At 44.2% G+C, this 17,785-nt stretch overlaps 1 protein-coding gene across 1 annotated transcript in view; it reads right to left on the bottom strand.

The window, feature by feature from the left end:
* SCUBE3 (signal peptide, CUB domain and EGF like domain containing 3) overlaps positions 1–17,785 on the bottom strand; it is a 464,243-nt gene that overhangs the window by 386,298 nt on the left and 60,160 nt on the right. The window contains exon 3 of the mRNA XM_029573032.1: positions 7,792–7,917. Within this exon, the coding sequence (XP_029428892.1) occupies positions 7,792–7,917 (126 nt within the window). The remainder of the gene's footprint in view (positions 1–7,791; positions 7,918–17,785) is intronic.

Here is a 17,785-nt window from a genome sequence, read left to right on the forward strand (position 1 = left end):
GTTCTTGGCAGAGGTCCAGGGGAAGCGCATTCCAATGAGTGGGACCCGCAGTAGATAGGGCTCGCTTCCTTAAGGAGGTTTTTGCAGGGGGCGTAAACAGTGTGCCTTTGTAGGTACTTCTGATGGGTCTGTCCGAGATGTGAGGTCGTAGTTGGAAGGTTAGATTGAGGGGGGAGATGTAGTAGTTGGCCTTATGAATCATCATGAGGACTTTAAAGAGAATCCTGGATTTGATGGGTAACCAATGGAGTTTCTGAAGGATGGGAGTGATGTGTTCTCTATTATTAGAGTTGGTGAGGATCCTAGCTGCGGCGTTCTGAACCATCTGCAGGGGTGATTGCTGGCAGACCCAGAAGGGAGTTGCAATAATCAATTTTAGACAGGATGATGGATTGGAGTACCAGACGGAAGTCTCTGAAGTGAAGTAGGGGTTTCAGTTTTCTAAGCACCTGCAGTTTGAAAAAGCATTCTTTTGTAGTGTTATTTACAGATTTTTTAGGGTTAGCTGGTTATCAAGCAGAACCCCTAAATCTCTTACAAATGGTGCGTGATTGATAGATGTTTTGGCAAAATGGGAGGAGCTTGGGGAGTTGAGGAGAACATTGTTTTCATCTTGGGATATGATGAGAATCTCCTTCTTATTGGTATTGAGAACGAGGTTGAGGCTGGTGAGAAGACTGTTGATTTCTTGCAGGCAGCTGTTCCAGTGGAGCCAGGTCTTGTGAAGGGAGTCTTTGATTGGGATAAGAATATGGACGTCGTCCACGTATAGGTAGTGAGTAAGTTTTAGATTTGTAAGTAACTGGCAGAGTGGGAGAAGGTAGATGTTGAAGAGGGTCAGCGAAAGGGATGAGCCCTGTGGGACTCCCAAGTTGGATCTAACTGGGTGTGATTCTTTGTTGTTGATCCTGACTTTGAAGAACCTGTTGTCTAGGAAAGATATGAACCAGCTGAGCGCCAATCCCTTGATGCCTACATCTGCCAGCCGCTCTAAAATGATTGTATGGTTCACAGTGTCAAAGGCTGCAGATAGATCTAGGAGAGCTAGGAGGTAAGGTTGTTTCTTTTCCAGGTTTAGGATGATGGTGTCCGAGAGTGATGATAGGAGAGATTCAATGTTTAGAGTTTTTCGAAAGCCAAACTGCGATGGGGATAGGATATTGTTTTCCTCCAGATATTCAGCAAGTTGTTTGTTTACAATGTTTTCCATAATCTTAGCAATCAAAGGCAGGTTCGCTATGGGGCGGAAGTTTGCTGGATCCATAGGCGATGTTAGGTTATTTTAGTAGCGGTTTAAGCATTGCGAGCTTTAGTTGGTTTGGAACTAACCCTTGTGCAAGGGAGCAGTTTATGACCTCTGCTATGGGCTTGGCTATAATATTAGGTATGGAGAAGAGTAGATTGGGGGGTATTGAGTCCGACGGATGTGACAAAGGTTTTAGCTTCCTGAGAATATTTTCAATTTCCAGTGATGAGGTGGACTCAAAGGCCTCAAGAGAAGTGTTAGGGCGAGGAACGGTTGCGAGCAGAGGAGGGGAACTAGGAATGGCGGTCGTGAGAGGTGTAATGAGCTTGGTATTTTTTTTTTTTAAATGTAAAGTTTTATTGACAACAAGATCATAACTGTACAGCACATAGAAAGCCGGTAAGTCAATAAGATTATCAAAAGATATAACCCTCTGAAATCCCCCCTCCCCCCCTCGCTATTCTGAATACAGTAGTATCATAGATACGATGACATACAGATAACGTCAAGGTTGAATGTAGGCAAAGTGTTCAACACAGGTATGACATCAGCATATAAGACAAAGTGTAATGCCAAGGGTATATAACTCATAATAAATCACAGTAAGGAACAAGATTGGCTCAGAGTAGTCCTTCCTGCGCGCTCCATTTTGTAACAAATGCCTCATGTGTGCCCTGACGTGTCGTGAGTGGCTAGCCACTTGATAAAGGGATCCCAGGTACGGCAGTGAGCAGGCATACGATCTCGACGAAGAGCAGTTAGATGTGCCATCCTATAACACGAGTGGAGTCTATGGATCACTGCAGGTAGTTGATGGCAGATGGGGTAATTTCCACGCCTTGGCAATTTCACAGCGAGCAGCAATATAGACTTGTGATGTAAAAGATTGCATGGATTTAGGCAAGTCCTCGTTAGGAAGAAGCAGTAGAACCTGTGTGGAATGCAAGGGGATATCTATACCAGTAATGTCCTGCAGCCAGTTTTGCAAAGCGTTCCAGAAAGGCTGAACAAAAGAGCACGTCCACCAAATATGCAGATATGTGCCCAATTGCCCGCAATTTCTCCAACACTGATCAGAAACATGCGGGTACATAGCATGCAATCGCACTGGGGTCAGGTGCCACCTATACAATAACTTATAGCAGTGCTCCTGAATGGTGGAGGAGATTGAGCTTTTAGCAGTTTGTTGAAACACAATATCCCAGTTATCTTCAGTTAGTACCTCCCCAAGGTCAGCAGTCCATGCTCGTATATGAGAGAAGGAGTAGGGGTTATGCGTACTCAAAAGAGTATATAATTTGGAGATAACCCCTGCAATCTTATCGGAATGTGCACAATATGTCTCAAATAAAGAGGTAGTAGGGCGAACCACCTGAGTTGCCGATAACTTATGCAAAAAATGTCTAATTTGAGCTTGGTAATTTTATTCTCGAAGTAGTAGGCCAATTCTGTGGCTTTGCTGAGGGCTAAGTCATCCGGTATGATAGGGGGGGATGGTTTGGTGAGCGCTGAGACGTAGGAGAACAAAGCTTTGGAATAAAAAATGAAGTGATGGATTTTTTTGGAGAGAAAATCTTTCTTGGTTCTGAGGATAGCGTTCCTATAGGTGTTCAGTAGGGATCTGTAAGCCTCTAGAGTCGAGGTGGAGGGATTTTTGTGCCACGTATGTTCTTTTCTACGTAGATCTTGCTTAAGGGACTTTAGATCTGGTGTGAACCAAGGTTTCCTGTTGTCCCGTGCGGGATGAAGTGTTTTGGAGATTGTGGGGCAGGATAGTTCTGCAACTTTGTTTGTGATTGAGAACCAGGAGGTAGTCGCTGTGCTGGGGTCTGTGAGGTTGAGTTGGGCTAATTCTTTGGTGAGCTGAGCGCTGAGGTGGTCTATAGGACAGGGTTTTCTGAATTGGATTGTGGTTTTTGGGAAGGAATGGGGTGGGTGTTTTTTAATCTCCAACACCGTGGAAATGGTCTGATGGTCTGACCAGGGGACCAGAGAGCAAGTTGGGTTGGAGAATATGGAGATGCCCTCATTTATGAAAATGAGGTCCAGTGCGTGGCCCGCTTTGTGCGTCGGGCTGTTGACGATTTGTCTGAATCCCATGTGGTTAAGTGTGGATAGTAAAGTTTCGCAGTTCAGGGACTGAGGTGAAACGTCCACGTGTAAGTTAAAGACACCCATCATGATGGCTGGTTTGTCTGCGTTGAAGTGTTTGGCGATGAATTCGATCACAGGAGAGAGGTCAGAGTCAAGTTTTCCTGGAGGTGCGTAGATTAGGCCGAGTTGAAGATGATCAGATTTGAAGAAGGCTAGTTCGAGATTGGTCGTGGAAATAGATGTAATTTTAAGGCTAGACCTTTTTTTGCAGCTAAGAGAAGACCTCCTCCTCTTTTTTTGAGTCTGGGGATTGAGAGGAGGTCATATAATTGAGTAGGGAGCTGATTCGTTAGAACGGTGTCTGTAGGTTTTAACCAGGTTTCTGTAACTGCACAAATGTCTGGTTTGGCGTCTGTCAGATAGTCATTCAGAATGTGAGTTTTTTTGGTGAGAGATTGGGCATTGAATAGTGTTAGTGAGAAGAGTGAGAGTCCGAGTATTTGTGTGACCAGTGATATCATGATTGGAATTAGCCTCTGTTGTCGGAGGATGGGAAGAGAGGCTGGTTTAGGCCGACTAGCAAATTGGTTGTAAATTGTGGGAATAGCGAAGGTGCGCATCATAGGAAGATGATAGGTAGGGTGTGATGGGCGGGAAGGCAGGGTTGCTGAAGGTGTGATGGGCAGCCCGAACTGGCCAAAAAAGGGCTGGATGGTAGACCGGATTTAGCGGGTGAAATCAAACTGGGGATGAGTTCGGTAACTCAGGGCTGCTCTAAGGGGCGCACAAAGGGGCAGGCCCCTTTGTTGCGCTCCTTCGGCGCGCAGCGCCTGTAGGTAGGGCAGGGATTTAAATCCCTCTCAGTCGCAGGCGTGATGAGGTCACCGGTGCGACAGTAGGATGATTGGCAGTCGTCACGTGGTGGAGGAGATTGGACTGGATTTGATGAGGGCGGCAAAAAAAGAATAAGGTCAGGCCTTGTGGTCGGCGGGGACCCTCGGCGGTAGGGGCGAGAAATAGCAGGGCCTTACCCTGATGGGTTCCAGTGCCGGCTGCGCGGCCCGATTCTCCCAGCTCCCGATTAGCCGGATGCGGACCGCCAGGTCCTGAAGATTTTCGCTGAAGAAGAGGGCGCCTGTAGGTAGGGCAGGGATTTAAATCCCTCTCAGTTTATACCCACAGGTTATATGCTCTTTAGGCCAGGGACATACTGTACCTGAAAAAAATGTTGTAAATTGTCTGGAGCTAAAATTGGAAAAAGGGTCTAAAAATATTAATTATTCCTACTATATGGATCAAAAATGCTCCAAAGATCTCAAATAATTAAAACAAGCAGATGAAAACCCCATTTCAAATTTCCAGTTGAAACACAGAAGTCTTATCCTTCAGACTGCTACATTTATGTAATTAATTTCACAATATAATTACTTACATACATTCAATGTATATGGTATTAATAACAACACTGGCAACAAAATAGAATCATAGCTCTACAGGGAGTTGACAGACTCCTCCCTGTTCTATCTCCTGAGCCTTCATATCTTACTGTACCACTGCAAATACAATTGTATTCATAAGGTTACATACCCCTGGCAGAGTTTGTAAGATGTATAGCATTTTAAGAAAACATGAATGATCAGACAAAACACATATGTTATTTTTAATGTTTTTCACAATAAACTATTATGCATCAAAGAATAGCACAATAATTAAACAAATCATAGCAATAAAGGAAATAATAAAATGGTCATATTCAAAAGTTTACATACACTTGAATGTTTGGGCTGATAATATACACTGAGGTTGACATTCATAGGTTGAGATGGCAATGAAGGGTAGGTATCAACACCTGTGCACAGGATTTGGTGAGAGAGGTAACGGTGGTGGGGCCGCTTGACAATAGTTATCATAATATGATCAAGTTTGAATTAATGACTGGAAGGGGGACAGTAAGCAAATCCACAGCTCTGGTGCTAAACTTTCAAAAGGGAAACTTTGATAAAATGAGAAAAATAGTCGGAAAAAAACTGAAAGGAGCAGCTACAAAAGTAAAAAGTGTGCAAGAGGCATGGACATTGCTAAAAAAAATACCATCCTAGAAACACAGTCCAGATGTATTCCACATATTAAGAAAGGTGGAAGGAAGGCAAAACAATTACCGGCATGGTTAAAAGGTGAGGTGAAAGAGGCTATTTCAGTCAAAAGATCTTAATTCAAAAATTGGAAGAAGGATCCAACAGAAGAAAGCTTCCATTCTCCTGGGTCTAGACTTTCTCTGCTGAGGTAATCCTCCGTGATGTTGTCTTTCCCAGTGATGTAGATGGCCGAGATCTCCTGGAGATTCACTTCCGCCCACGACATTAGGGGGTCTATTTCCTGAGACACCTGTTGGCTTCTGGTTCCTCCCTGACGGTTGATGTAGGCCACTGTTGTGGCGTTGTCCAACATTACTCTGACCACTTTGTCTCGGAGTCTGTGACCAAACCATAGGCAGGCTAGTCTGACTGCCTGAGCTTCTAGACGATTGATGTTCCATCCCGACTCTTCTGCGTTCCACTGCCCTTGGGCAGTTAGCTCTTCGCTGTGTGCTCCCCATCCTCGTAGGCTGGCGTCCGTGGTGAGCAGGATCCAGGTCGGTGAGGATAGTCTTGTTCCCTGGCTCAGGTGGCCATCTTGTAGCCACCATCGTAATTGGGTCCGAACTTTGCCCAGGAGCTGTAGATGTACGGCGTAGTTCTGGGACAGTGGATTCCATCGCAATAGGAGTGAGCGCTGTAGGGGTCTCATGTGAGCTCATGCCCATGGCACTACCTCCAGCGTGAATGCCATCAGACCGAGGACTTGTAGGTAATCCCATGCTGAGGGGCGGGGTTCGCTCAGCAGGGTTTGCAACTGGTTCATCAGTTTTAATCTCCTTGTCGGTGTGAGGCTGACCTTGTCTTCTTTGGTGTCGAATTGGATTCCTAAGTATTCCAGAGACAGTGAGGGGTGCAGACAGCTCTTGTTTGTGTTGACCACCCATCCGAGGCTCTCCAGTAGAGTTTTGACTCTGTTGGTTGCCTGGTGACTTTCCTCTGGGGATTTTGCCCTAATCAGCCAATCGTCTAGGTAAGGGTGTACGAGGATTCCTTCCTTCCTCAGTGTTGCTGCCACCATCACTACGATCTTGGTGAACGTCCGGGGTGCTGTGGCTAACCTGAAGGGTAGTGTCCGGAACTGGTAGTGACGGTCCAGGATTTTGAAGCATAGGAAGCGCTGATGTTCTTGATGGATCGGAATGTGTAGGTAGGCTTCCGACAGATCCAGGGATGTGAGGAATTCTCCTGGTTCTATCGCCCTTATTACAGAGCGTAGGGTTTCCATGCGGAAGCGGGGAATCCTCAGATGACGGTTGACCGACTTGAGGTCCAGGATAGGCCTGAACATCCCCTCTTTCTTGGGGACGATAAAATAAATGGAATAATGCCCAGTATTTATTTGTTGTGGAGGCACTGGGGTTATGGCCTCGAGGGCTAGTAATCTGGTCAGTGTAGCTTCCACTACCACCCTCTTGCTGAGGTCGTGGCAGGGGGATTCCACGAACTTTTCCGGAGGGTTTCAGAGGAAATCCAGGTAGTACCCCTCTCGAATGATGGTTAGGACCCACTTGTCTGAAGTTATCTCGACCCATCTTTGGTAGAATAGGGCAAGTCTGCCCCCTACGGCTTCTTCCTTTGGACGGGTCAGCTGATTCTCATTGTGGGGTGTGGCTGGGGCCTGGACCCGAGCTGGTTCCCCTTTTGTTGTGCTTGTTCTGAAAGGACTGGTTCCTGCCTGTAGGACGAGGCGCTTGATAAGTGTTTCTGTATGGATTGAAGCGCTGTGAACCTCTGCCCCTGGAGGGTCGGGGGAAGGGTCGCTGGTTTCTCTTATTCCTGTCCTCTGGTAGCCGCGGCCGTGGGGACTCGCCCCATTTGTTAGCCAGTTTCTCTAGTTCGCTGCCGAACAGGAGGGATCCCTTGAAGGGCATTCCTTGTGAGTCTTGTTTTGGAAGGCGCATCGGCCGTCCAGCTTTGGAGCCAGAGTTGCCTCCTGGCTGCCACAGCTGATGACACTCCTCTAGCTGCGGTGCGCACCAGATCGGAAGCAGCATCCACGAATTGTTATCTAAAAATCTCCTTTGTTGTTTATAATTAAATAAAACTGCCTTTATTAACTTTTGAACAGGATCATTTTATTATTTCCCTTATTGCTATGGTTTGTTTAATGATCGTGCTGTTCTGTGATGCATTATAGTTTAATCTGAAACACATTAAAAACAACAGACATGTTTTGTCTGATCACGCATGTTTTCTTAAAATGCTACACATCTTCAAATTTCTGCCAGGGGTATGTAAACTTATGAGCACAACTGTAAATCCTAACAATTTCAGATCACTGTACTGACAGCTGCAGCTGGCAAGCACTCTTACCTAGGCAGTTATGCCCATCATGCGCCAATCGGAAGCCATCATAGCAGGTGCAGCGATAGTTCCCTGGGATGTTGACACAGTCGTGGACACAGCCTGCATTATCTTCACGTTCACATTCATCAACATCTGCCCAAGAAACAAAGAAATCAGAAATGATGTACCATGGCATTGAATGGTATTAGCCAAAGCCCTGCAGATTCAATATACTAGTGACTCATATTTAGGTTCTCTGTGATAGGACTGACACTAATTGCTCTGAATCTTATGACATCCCATTATATATCCCATCTTCATCACCAACTTCTTATGCAATTACATATAACACAGGGTGGGTTTCATATATAAGAACTTTTATGAGCCGAGTGGAAGAACCAGGGTTTAAACCCCGGCTTTGCTTTTTCAGGGTTGGAGCTGCTGCAGAGGTAGCATTCACAGGCCCCAGGGAAGGAGTCATAGTCATTGTTCTATGGCAACACTTCGGACAGATTTAAAGCCCATGATCACAAGGTTCCAGAAGAAGCCCATGTGCATGACCTCCAGGCAAAACCTACCAATGCAGCGACTAAGGGATATAAAATAAGGGGGGAAAATCCCTGGGTAGCTGAGAATGAAGTATCATGGCAGAAGATTCCACAACCCTGGTTCAGAATGAACAGAAAGCCCAAAAAAATCAGGAAACAGCTAAAATGTCTCAAAAAAGAGAACTCTTCATGTAAATATGGTTGGAAATATAGAAACATAGAAACATAGAAACATAGAAATGACGGCAGAAGAAGACCAAATGGCCCATCCAGTCTGCCCAAATTTTTTAAACTTACTTTTTTAATGCATATTATAAACAAACTGAAAGAATATACAGTATCTCAAAAAGAAATAAAGTACAAGGCCAATATACATAAAAAAAATATAACCTTGAATAGAATTATATTGCTATACTTCAATATGTCTCCAACTAAAAACTGAGAGTAGCCTAGAAAAAAGAAACATTTATAAATAATATATACTGCTTCATTTGAGTATGAAACAGGAGAAGAATCCAACAACATTTTGTTCATATCTACAACTTCAGAAAGGTATGATCACTTACAGGCCAATTTTAAAATGAGTGTGCGTGCACACATGAGCGTAGAATCGATTGAATTTTAATTCATGCACACGCTTGCGTGTGCATTATTTAAAACATGCCTACTGTGCATAAGTATGCACCCAGTTTTAAGTGGTTACTACAGTAAACGTACCTCGCCGGTTTTAATGAGCGTATGTAAGCGGATGTTAAAACATGCTCATAGGAGGGACATTCCAATTTTTCAAATCAGTCCAAGAATTTGGCCAATCAATCTTGAGGTCACACAGAACCTCCAGTTCTTCATCCTGCATGCCCCCCCCCCCCCCCCCCCCCAGTTGACTCTGACCCCTCACCCTGTTGTGTAAGGCAAAAATGTGAGATCTGCAGACTTGCTCCTTATCATGAGCAACGTTATACAGCTAACAAGCCGCTGCATGCTGCAGCCTCCAGTTTTAAAATACGGAATTTCGCAGGTAACATTTAGCCCCGACCCAGAATGCTCATGCCCCGCCCCTTTTTTGTTACTCACGCTCGCACATATGTGTGCGAAACTTCCAGTTTTTAAAAAATGCGTTGCTGCACCTGTCCCACATACTCACATATATGGGCTTTTTAGCGCAAGTAACACTTTCGGCCTAAATCTTAAAGTGGACCTCTAAATAATCGATTCCATCCAATTTTTTTTCTCAATTTTCAAATCAGATTGAAATGTACAACTACTGATAGTTTTCTCTTTGGACTAGATTATGGAAAAAGTTTAAAATATTCTAGGTTTGTATGGATTACTACTTATTTTCTTTCCTTTTTGTCTGTGTAAAATAGAAAGAATTTCTTAGTAAGCCTGGATTACATTCTGAGGAATATCTTAAATTAACATTTGTTTAGCTGCCCCTAAATCATTAGTTTAAACATCACAGACCAACTTAAGATACTGGCCAAAACTGCTGCCTATACATGCATCCCTTTGGGAAAAAAAACTAAAATTTTTTTTTAAAGATTCCAGTTTCAAAATTATTTTATCATCAACTAAGGCAAGAGAATCTTATAAAGCAACACAAAAAAACTAAAGGGTCTAAGTTAGAGATAGGGCCTGGGACTTACTAATTTCTTGGGACAGCCAGGCCCAGATATAGGCTGAGGCAAGATAAGCAATTGCCTAGGGCACCATATTTTGAAGGCGCCAAATATCCGGGCCAAAGAGGAGTGCAACTGTGCCAAGAAATAGCTTGCTCCCGTGGCACTCTGGGATTTTGGGAGGTGGTGGTGATGGAGGGGGAGGGATGTCTACCACGTCCCTATCTCCAGGATCTCCCACTCTCCAGCACTGCCTATGAATGCCAATCCAGCTCTGAGGAAAGGAATTTGTAGAACAGCATCAGGCAGAGCCATAGCTAGCCATGGGCACCATCTACCAGAGGGCATCATCTCTCTCACGATGTGGCTGAAGAGCTGGCTCCTCTCCACCTGATACAGCTGTGCCTGTTTCTGGTGTCCTGCCTACTATCTTGGCTATCCTTGAAAATAAGTGTGTGGGTGACCCTAATCAGGAGAAAAATAATCACCAATGCTGCCGCCCAGCTCAAAAGAAGCTTCGTTGCTCTTCCCTCTGTCCACTACCAGACCAAGAGCGGCCCATTTGGGCCAAAAGAAGAAACACTGGCCTAGTTCCCCCCCCCCCCCCCCCAGGCAGTCAGAAAAGTCGCTTCAGCTGTGCCAGAACCGGCAGCACTCTCAGCCCATCTCAGCAGTCAAGAGGAGCACGGCTTCTGAGGCTGAAAGACACAGCATCAGCTTTTCACAGCTCTGGGAGTCAGAAGAAGTGCAGCCACGGAGCCACAAGAAGCAGCACTGATGGAGCATGGCCTGAATAACTGAAAGAACCATCGGCCTCCCCCACCCTCTCCCCGGCAGTTAGGAGGAGCATGACCCCTGGGGCAGAAAGCAGCAGCATCAGCCTCCCCCTCTCCCTCCCCACAGTCATGAACAAGAACAGCAAGGCCTGGAGACTAGAAGCAAAAGGAAGAGTCTAGTGACTGGATGCTCACTGCTAGCTGCTGCTTCCCCTTTTTGTTCCAGAGGGGGAAACAAGTGAAAGAGCATGAGAGAGCCTGTATGTGTGTGTATGTATGACTGAGCATGTGAGACGCATGTATGTGTTCAGGATTGAGCATGAGAGTCAGAACATGTGCATGTGCAATTGAGCTTTTGAGAGTGCCGACATCACCGTCCTTCCCTCGCGGCCTGGAGGCCGCCGCCAACGCTGCCACCCTTGCAGCAGGCAGAGCCACCGCCACCATGTCTCCTCGCGGCAGGTAGCCGCCACTGGCCTGCTTCTTCTTCGTGGCATGGAGCTGCCAACGTCAGGGCCTTGTTTCGCGGCCTAGTGCCGCCTTCAGCTTGATCCTCGCGGCAACGCCGCTGTCCCAGATCCTGGCCTTCCTCTAGGCGCGTGGCCATGCCTCTCTCTGCTACTTAAAGGGCCCACGGCGGGAAAAGCCCCGCCTGATGACATCTCCATGGCATCTTCTCTTCAGCCCTATAAAAGGGCTCCTTGTCAGTCCCTTGTCGCCTTCGCAAGAAGCCAGTCCGCTCCTGGATTCTTCGTCCGTTCCAGCTTATCGGTCCAGGAGGCTTCTGAGGTCCATCACTTCTTCAAGGTCCTTTGTTCTTCGTGGAAGCTCCCTTGTCTTTGTCCATGGTTCCTGGTCTCTCGTCGTGTCCTGTGTTCTCTCCAGATATTCCTGATGTCCCGTGTTCCAGTCCTGATCCTGATGTCCTCATCTCCAGCTCTTCGTACTGCTTCAAGGTTCCCTCCTTGCTCATCCTTCCTGGCGTGCCTCTGTCGTGGTCCATGACCAGCCCATGGGGGGCTGTGTAGGGCACTTTGTGGCACAAGGTCTACCTTCATGTCTGCAGCGCAAGTCTCCGGAAGGCTCCTGTTGTTAATGCTGAAGTCCGTTGCTGAATCCATGTTCCGAGTCTTGAATCCTGTTCCCGGTTGGAGTACCTTGTGCCTGCTTCCATCCATGCCCAAGACTCAAGCCAGAACCTGCTCCGTTCAGCGTGGACCGCGACCAGCCACAGGAGGCTATGTAGGGTACACCTCGGTGCAGGCCTCTCCTGAATCTTCAACATGTTTCCAGATCCAAGTCTCTACTTCCTCGCTTGGAGTCTGCTTTGCTTCGAGCGTGATCCACGACCAGCCATGGGCGGCTGTGTAGGGCGCGCTGCGGTGCAGTACTCAGCCCATACTAATGCCCATATCCTGAGTCCTTGCTGGGGAATTTTCAAATTATATGCAGCGATGCAATCTGCCTTTTCTCCAGTTCCCTACCCCCTGCCTAACCTTCCTTCCCTTCCCTTTCCCCTCTCCATCCCGACCCCTAACCACTACCTAACTACACCAAATTTTTTTTTATTATACTACTTACTGGTCCTCTGGAGCATAAGTATTTTCCGCATGCCAGCAGCTGGCTGGTGCGTGCTTCCCCAGGTCAGCAGCTAATGGCTGCTGTCCTGGCTGGCCTCTGTCCCATCCCATACCGCCCTGCCCAGACCACACCCCATCCCCCAGCCTGCCCCTCTCTCAGGGCTCGGCACTTCTGCTCGTAACATTCTAAAATGTGCACGGCGTGTGCAAGGCCAGGCCACGCGCTTAACCCCTGTTTTATGTGCTTGGCCCTTTGAAAATGAATGCTACACAATTTGTATTGTAGCAAATTGTGATTGAGCAGGTGAGAGAGGAGACAATTTGTGTGCAATAACCTGCATCCCTTATGGAAAATGATCTATTTTAATTTTGGGTGTTATTTGATGGTATCTAATTATTTTAAATATTTTATTGCCATTTAGAATATTTTTAGATGAGTTTTTATTTATTGGATGTTCTGTTTGTCAGTTATTTTGAAATACTTATTCTTTTTATTAGTATGTTTTACTATTGTGATTGATGTTTTATGTTTCTTGATTTTATTATTTGATGTTTTATGAGGAATGGTGATGTTTCTATTTTTCTATTGTTGCACTGTGGTTTCCAGTTCAGATTTTGTCTGCATGTTTCTATGTATACTTTATGGTCTCTTTATTCTGTATTTGGTGAGGGTCTGATTGTGATCTATATATATGACCGAGGCGAGATATTCTGCATGTAGTTTCTGTTTAGGGATCTATATCAGCCTGGCTTGTTCTGTTTTTCAAATAGAACCAAAGTGATTAGAAAAATAAAATGTTCTGCCAGCAAGGGTAAAAAACAAATGCATTTTATATTCAGTTTAATGAATGGAATAAGCCAACTTTGGGAATGTACGACTCATGATACTTTATTTTGCACAATACAGGAGGAAGAACATTTCTGTTTCTATTTCATTGAATTCATTTGCTGATGGAAGTTGAAGCACAGATTTATAATTTCTTCTTAAACCGAGAGCTGGTACACCACTGTAAATGATTTTTTTAAAATGAGGAAGACAAGGACCATTCAATATCAGAACTGTGAAGGACTTCAAAGGGGCGTGGGATAAACAATGTGGATCCATAAAGTCTAGAGGACATGAATGAAGAGTGGGTGGCTCGCGGGAAGGACGGCTACTACCTGGAGATAATACCCTTATTCAATAAACATACACACGGTTAATGCGACTCCAACATTGCTCTAAGCTTCAACGGCAAGAGGAAATGTGGAAAAAAGGATTTGCATTCACAAAAAAGCGGGGAGTAGCTTGCTTGTTATGGCAGTTACTACCCTAAACCAAATAAGCCTGATACTTCATCTTCAATGCATATCCAGCATAGCTCTCTGCTTCAACGGCAGGGGAGAAAGACTGATACTTCACTTTCAATGCATATCCAGCATAACTCTCTGCTTCAACGGCAGGGGAGAAAGACTGATACTTCACCTTCAATGCATATCCAGCATAGCTTTCTGCTTCAATGGCAGGGGGGAATGAAGAAAAATGGATCTATATACAGACAACAACCAACAAGGACTGAATTACATAGTCTGGGTAAACAAATAAGCATGGGTGTAGCTTGCTTATTGCGGCGGTTACTACCCCTAACTAATTAAGCTAGATATTTCACTTAGATGCAGTTCCAACACTGCTCACTACATTAATGGTGGGGGTGGAAGGGAAATAGAACCAAAAGGTTACTAAGAGCCAAGAGTAACAGATAAGTATGGAAAAAAAAAGTGCAAAACTTGCTGGGCAGACTGGATGGGCCGTTTGGGTCATGTCTATGTTTCTATGCTAGAATCAAGCCTTTAAACTTACATTACTGATCAATAGATAACCGATGTAGGTATCTAAGAAATGGACTAGCCAGTTCCTGTCTAGGACTGGTTGTAGTAAGGTGTGCTGCTGTATTCTGGATTAGCTGTACTTTTCTGGTCACTTTACCTGGTAATCTCAGATATAACTAATGTGATACTCTTTTTTTAACCATTTCTGACAATTGTGCTAATAATGTATTCAAGAAAACGTCAAAAATAGATATTTTTCAAAATTTTAAGCAACCTAAAAATCTTGAACAACCAGTGCAAATTTTCATGCATTTCTTATAGTTCATAAAGTGACCTTCATAACCCCCTACAGTATTCTTTTGGGCATTGCTGCTCCATTCTATATACTGTTATAGGGCCATTTTTAATCATTGGTCATGGAAACTTTTTTATCATTTTTATCTTTTTCATAAAATGTTATGCTGTGAGTCAATGCTTCCCAAAACATTAAAATAATTTTTGGTACTTTCCTTTAGGTGGCAGGGTTCCATTCCACTCTATTCTGATTTCCTTTTGGAGATAGCAGAGCTCGGTCCAACGTAATCACGTTTCGCGTCCCAGCTGCTCAGGGACCTCTCTGATATTGATGTTCGTGTAGCCGGTGCTCCGGATTCCAACAGGTTCTTTCTTTGTTCACAGTTTCATGTCATATTTGTTTCTACAATAAAAAATGCATTACTTTCATGGAGTTTCTATATTTACTCAGTATTCAGGCATAAACTTACTCCTCCGCGGGTGTTATCATTACACTCCCGATGGTCTCAATAGAGAAATTGAATGGTCACTATTCATGTAAATCTATTCATTGATTTCAATCCAAGATCACCTGTTAGTAATCACGATCAGCCCGCCCCCAAATCAGTGGACGGGTATGCGTATAAAAAGACCCCTAGACAAACAGCACAGTAGGAGTTATCTCCGATACCGCGGGAGTGTAATGATAACACCCTCAGAGAGTAAATTTATGTCTGAATACTGAGTAAATATAGAAACTCCATGAAAGTGGTTGCGATAATGCATTTTTAATTGTAGAAACAAATATGACATGAAACCGTGAACAAAGAAAGAACCTTTTGGAATCCGGAGCACTGGCTACGCGAACATCGATATCAGAGAGGTCCCCGAGGCAGCTGGGACGCGAAATGTGATCATGTTGGAGCGAGCTCTGCTATCTCCAAAGGGAAATCAGAATAGAGCAGAATGGAACCCCTCCACCTAAAGGAAAGTACCAAAAAATATTTTTAATGTTTTGGGAAGCATTGACTCATGGCATAACATTTTTTGAAAAAGATAAAAAATGATAAAGTTTCCATGACCAATGATTAAAAATGGCCCTATAACAGTATATAGAATGGAGCAGCAATGCCCAAAAAGATACTGTAGGGTGTTATGAAGGTCACATTATGAACTATGAGAAATGCATGAACACTTGCACTGGTTGTTCAAGATTTTTAGGTTGTTTAAAATTTTGAAAAATATCTATTTTTGACGTTTTCTTGAATATATTAGTCTCAGATATAATACATTGCAGTAGTCAATTTGAGATGTAACTAGCGCATGTGTTATCTTTTTTTAAAGCAGCATGCTCCAAAAAAGAATTCAACTGCCTAATCAATTTTAGACAAAAATATGCTTTTTTTGCCACTTTTAATATTTATTCCTCTAATGTTATCAGGAAGTCTAAACAGACTCCCAATGATGTGATTCCTTCAACTGATATTATGGTTTAAATGTCAGTTAATGGTAGTTTTATCTTACTACATGATCCATTATGTGGCATTTATTCTCCTTTAACCAATCTGTAACAGAATGCAAACAGTCATTTAATTGTTCAATGGCCACTCTGAAAATCAATATATCAATTGACTCACTCTTGTCCACATGGGTTGTTAACCCCTTCAAAAACGTCTAACAGATTTGTTAAACAAAACTTCCCTTTGCTATTTACTTTATTTAATTAATTTTATATTCCTCTTTTTGGCACTTCACAGTGGATTACATTCAGGTTCTGTAGGAAAAGTTTGTCTATCTGCAGATGATACTAAGATCTGCAATAGAGTGGACATGCCTGAAGGAGCAGAGAATGAAAAGTGATTTATGAAAGCTTGAAGAGTGGTCGAAGATTTGGCAGCTGGGATTCAATGGCAAGAAGCGCAGAGTCGTGCATGTGGGGAGTGGTAAGCCAAAAGAGCTGTATGTGATGGGGGGGGGGGGGGGGGTGACAGACTAATGTGCCCAGACTTGGAGAGGGACCTTAGGATGATAGTGTCTGGGGATCTGAAGATGGCAAAGCAATGTGACAAGGCGATAGCTAAAGCGAGAAGAATGCTGGGCTGTTTAGAGAGAGGAATAACCAGCAGGAAAAAGGAGTTGGTGATGCTCTTGTATAGATCTTTGGTAAGGCCTTACTTGGAAATCTGTGCTCAGTTCTGGAGTCTGTATCTCAAAAAGGAAAGAGACAGGACAGAGGCGGTCCAGAGAAGGGTGACCAAAATGGTGTGGAGTCTGTATCGGAAGACTTATGAGGAGAGGTTGAAGGATCTGAATATGTACAGAAACATAGAAATGACGGCAGAAGAAGACCAAACGGCCCATCCAGTCTGCCCAGCAAGCTTCACACATTTTTTCTCATACTTATCTGTTTCTCTTACTCTGGAAGATAGGACAAGCAGAAGAGATATGATACTGACCTTCAGATACATGAAAGGTTTTAATGATGCACGAATTTCGAACCTTTTCCGTTAGAAAGAAAACTGTAGAACTAGGGGTCACAAAATGAAACTCCAGGGGTAATGACTCAGAACCAACATCAGGAAATACTTCTTCACAGAGAGGGTAGTGGATACCTGGAATGCCCTTCTGAAGACGCGGTGAGGTCGAAAACAGTAAACAAATTCAAAAGGGAATGGGATAAACATTGCAGATCTCTAAAGGCTAGAGGTTGGAAATGAAGAAAAGGGTGCATGGGGGTAATCTGCATAGAGCAGCCGTCACTACCCTTAACAAAAGGCATGGGGATTACAACCCTTAACCAGTTAGCTTTGATGCTTTTGAAGCAACTGCAACATTGTTCTCTGCTTCGACGGTGGGGGCAAAAAGAGGAATTGGATTCAGACGACAGCCAATGCTGGGCCCTGACTTTTATGGTCCAGAGTACTGATATGCAGACATTAGGAAAAAGCACAGGACTGCTTCTATGGCCAAGTCCAAAAGCAATGCACATTCAAGTAGCATTGTCTGAATTATCATGAAGGCTGCTAACCCTGCAAAAATATTGCTAGCAGTAATTTTGTTATGGGATTGACAGTTGCTACCCTTAACATAAGGCTTGGGCACGGAGCGGCAATTACTACTCAACCGTAACCTGTAAGGAGCAGCAGTTACTACCCTTAACAAAACATGGGGGAAACCTGCTTCAGTTGTCCGTGGCCTTTGTTCGCATACCACAGTTGTCCAAAGATGCAAACCTAAGGGAATTACAATATAAATTTCTACGTAGAGCTTACTTAATACCTACATGGTTATACAGAGTGAAGGGTATTGACTTTGGCCTTTATATTAAGTGTCACCAGAATAGGGGTACACTGGGTCATTATTTCTGGCTTTGTCCTGTTATCCAACTTTTTGGGGGCAAAATCAGCAAATATTTT

The sequence above is a fragment of the Rhinatrema bivittatum genome, chromosome 12 (assembly GCF_901001135.1).
Source record: "Rhinatrema bivittatum chromosome 12, aRhiBiv1.1, whole genome shotgun sequence".
In the NCBI taxonomy this organism is placed as follows: domain Eukaryota; kingdom Metazoa; phylum Chordata; class Amphibia; order Gymnophiona; family Rhinatrematidae; genus Rhinatrema; species Rhinatrema bivittatum.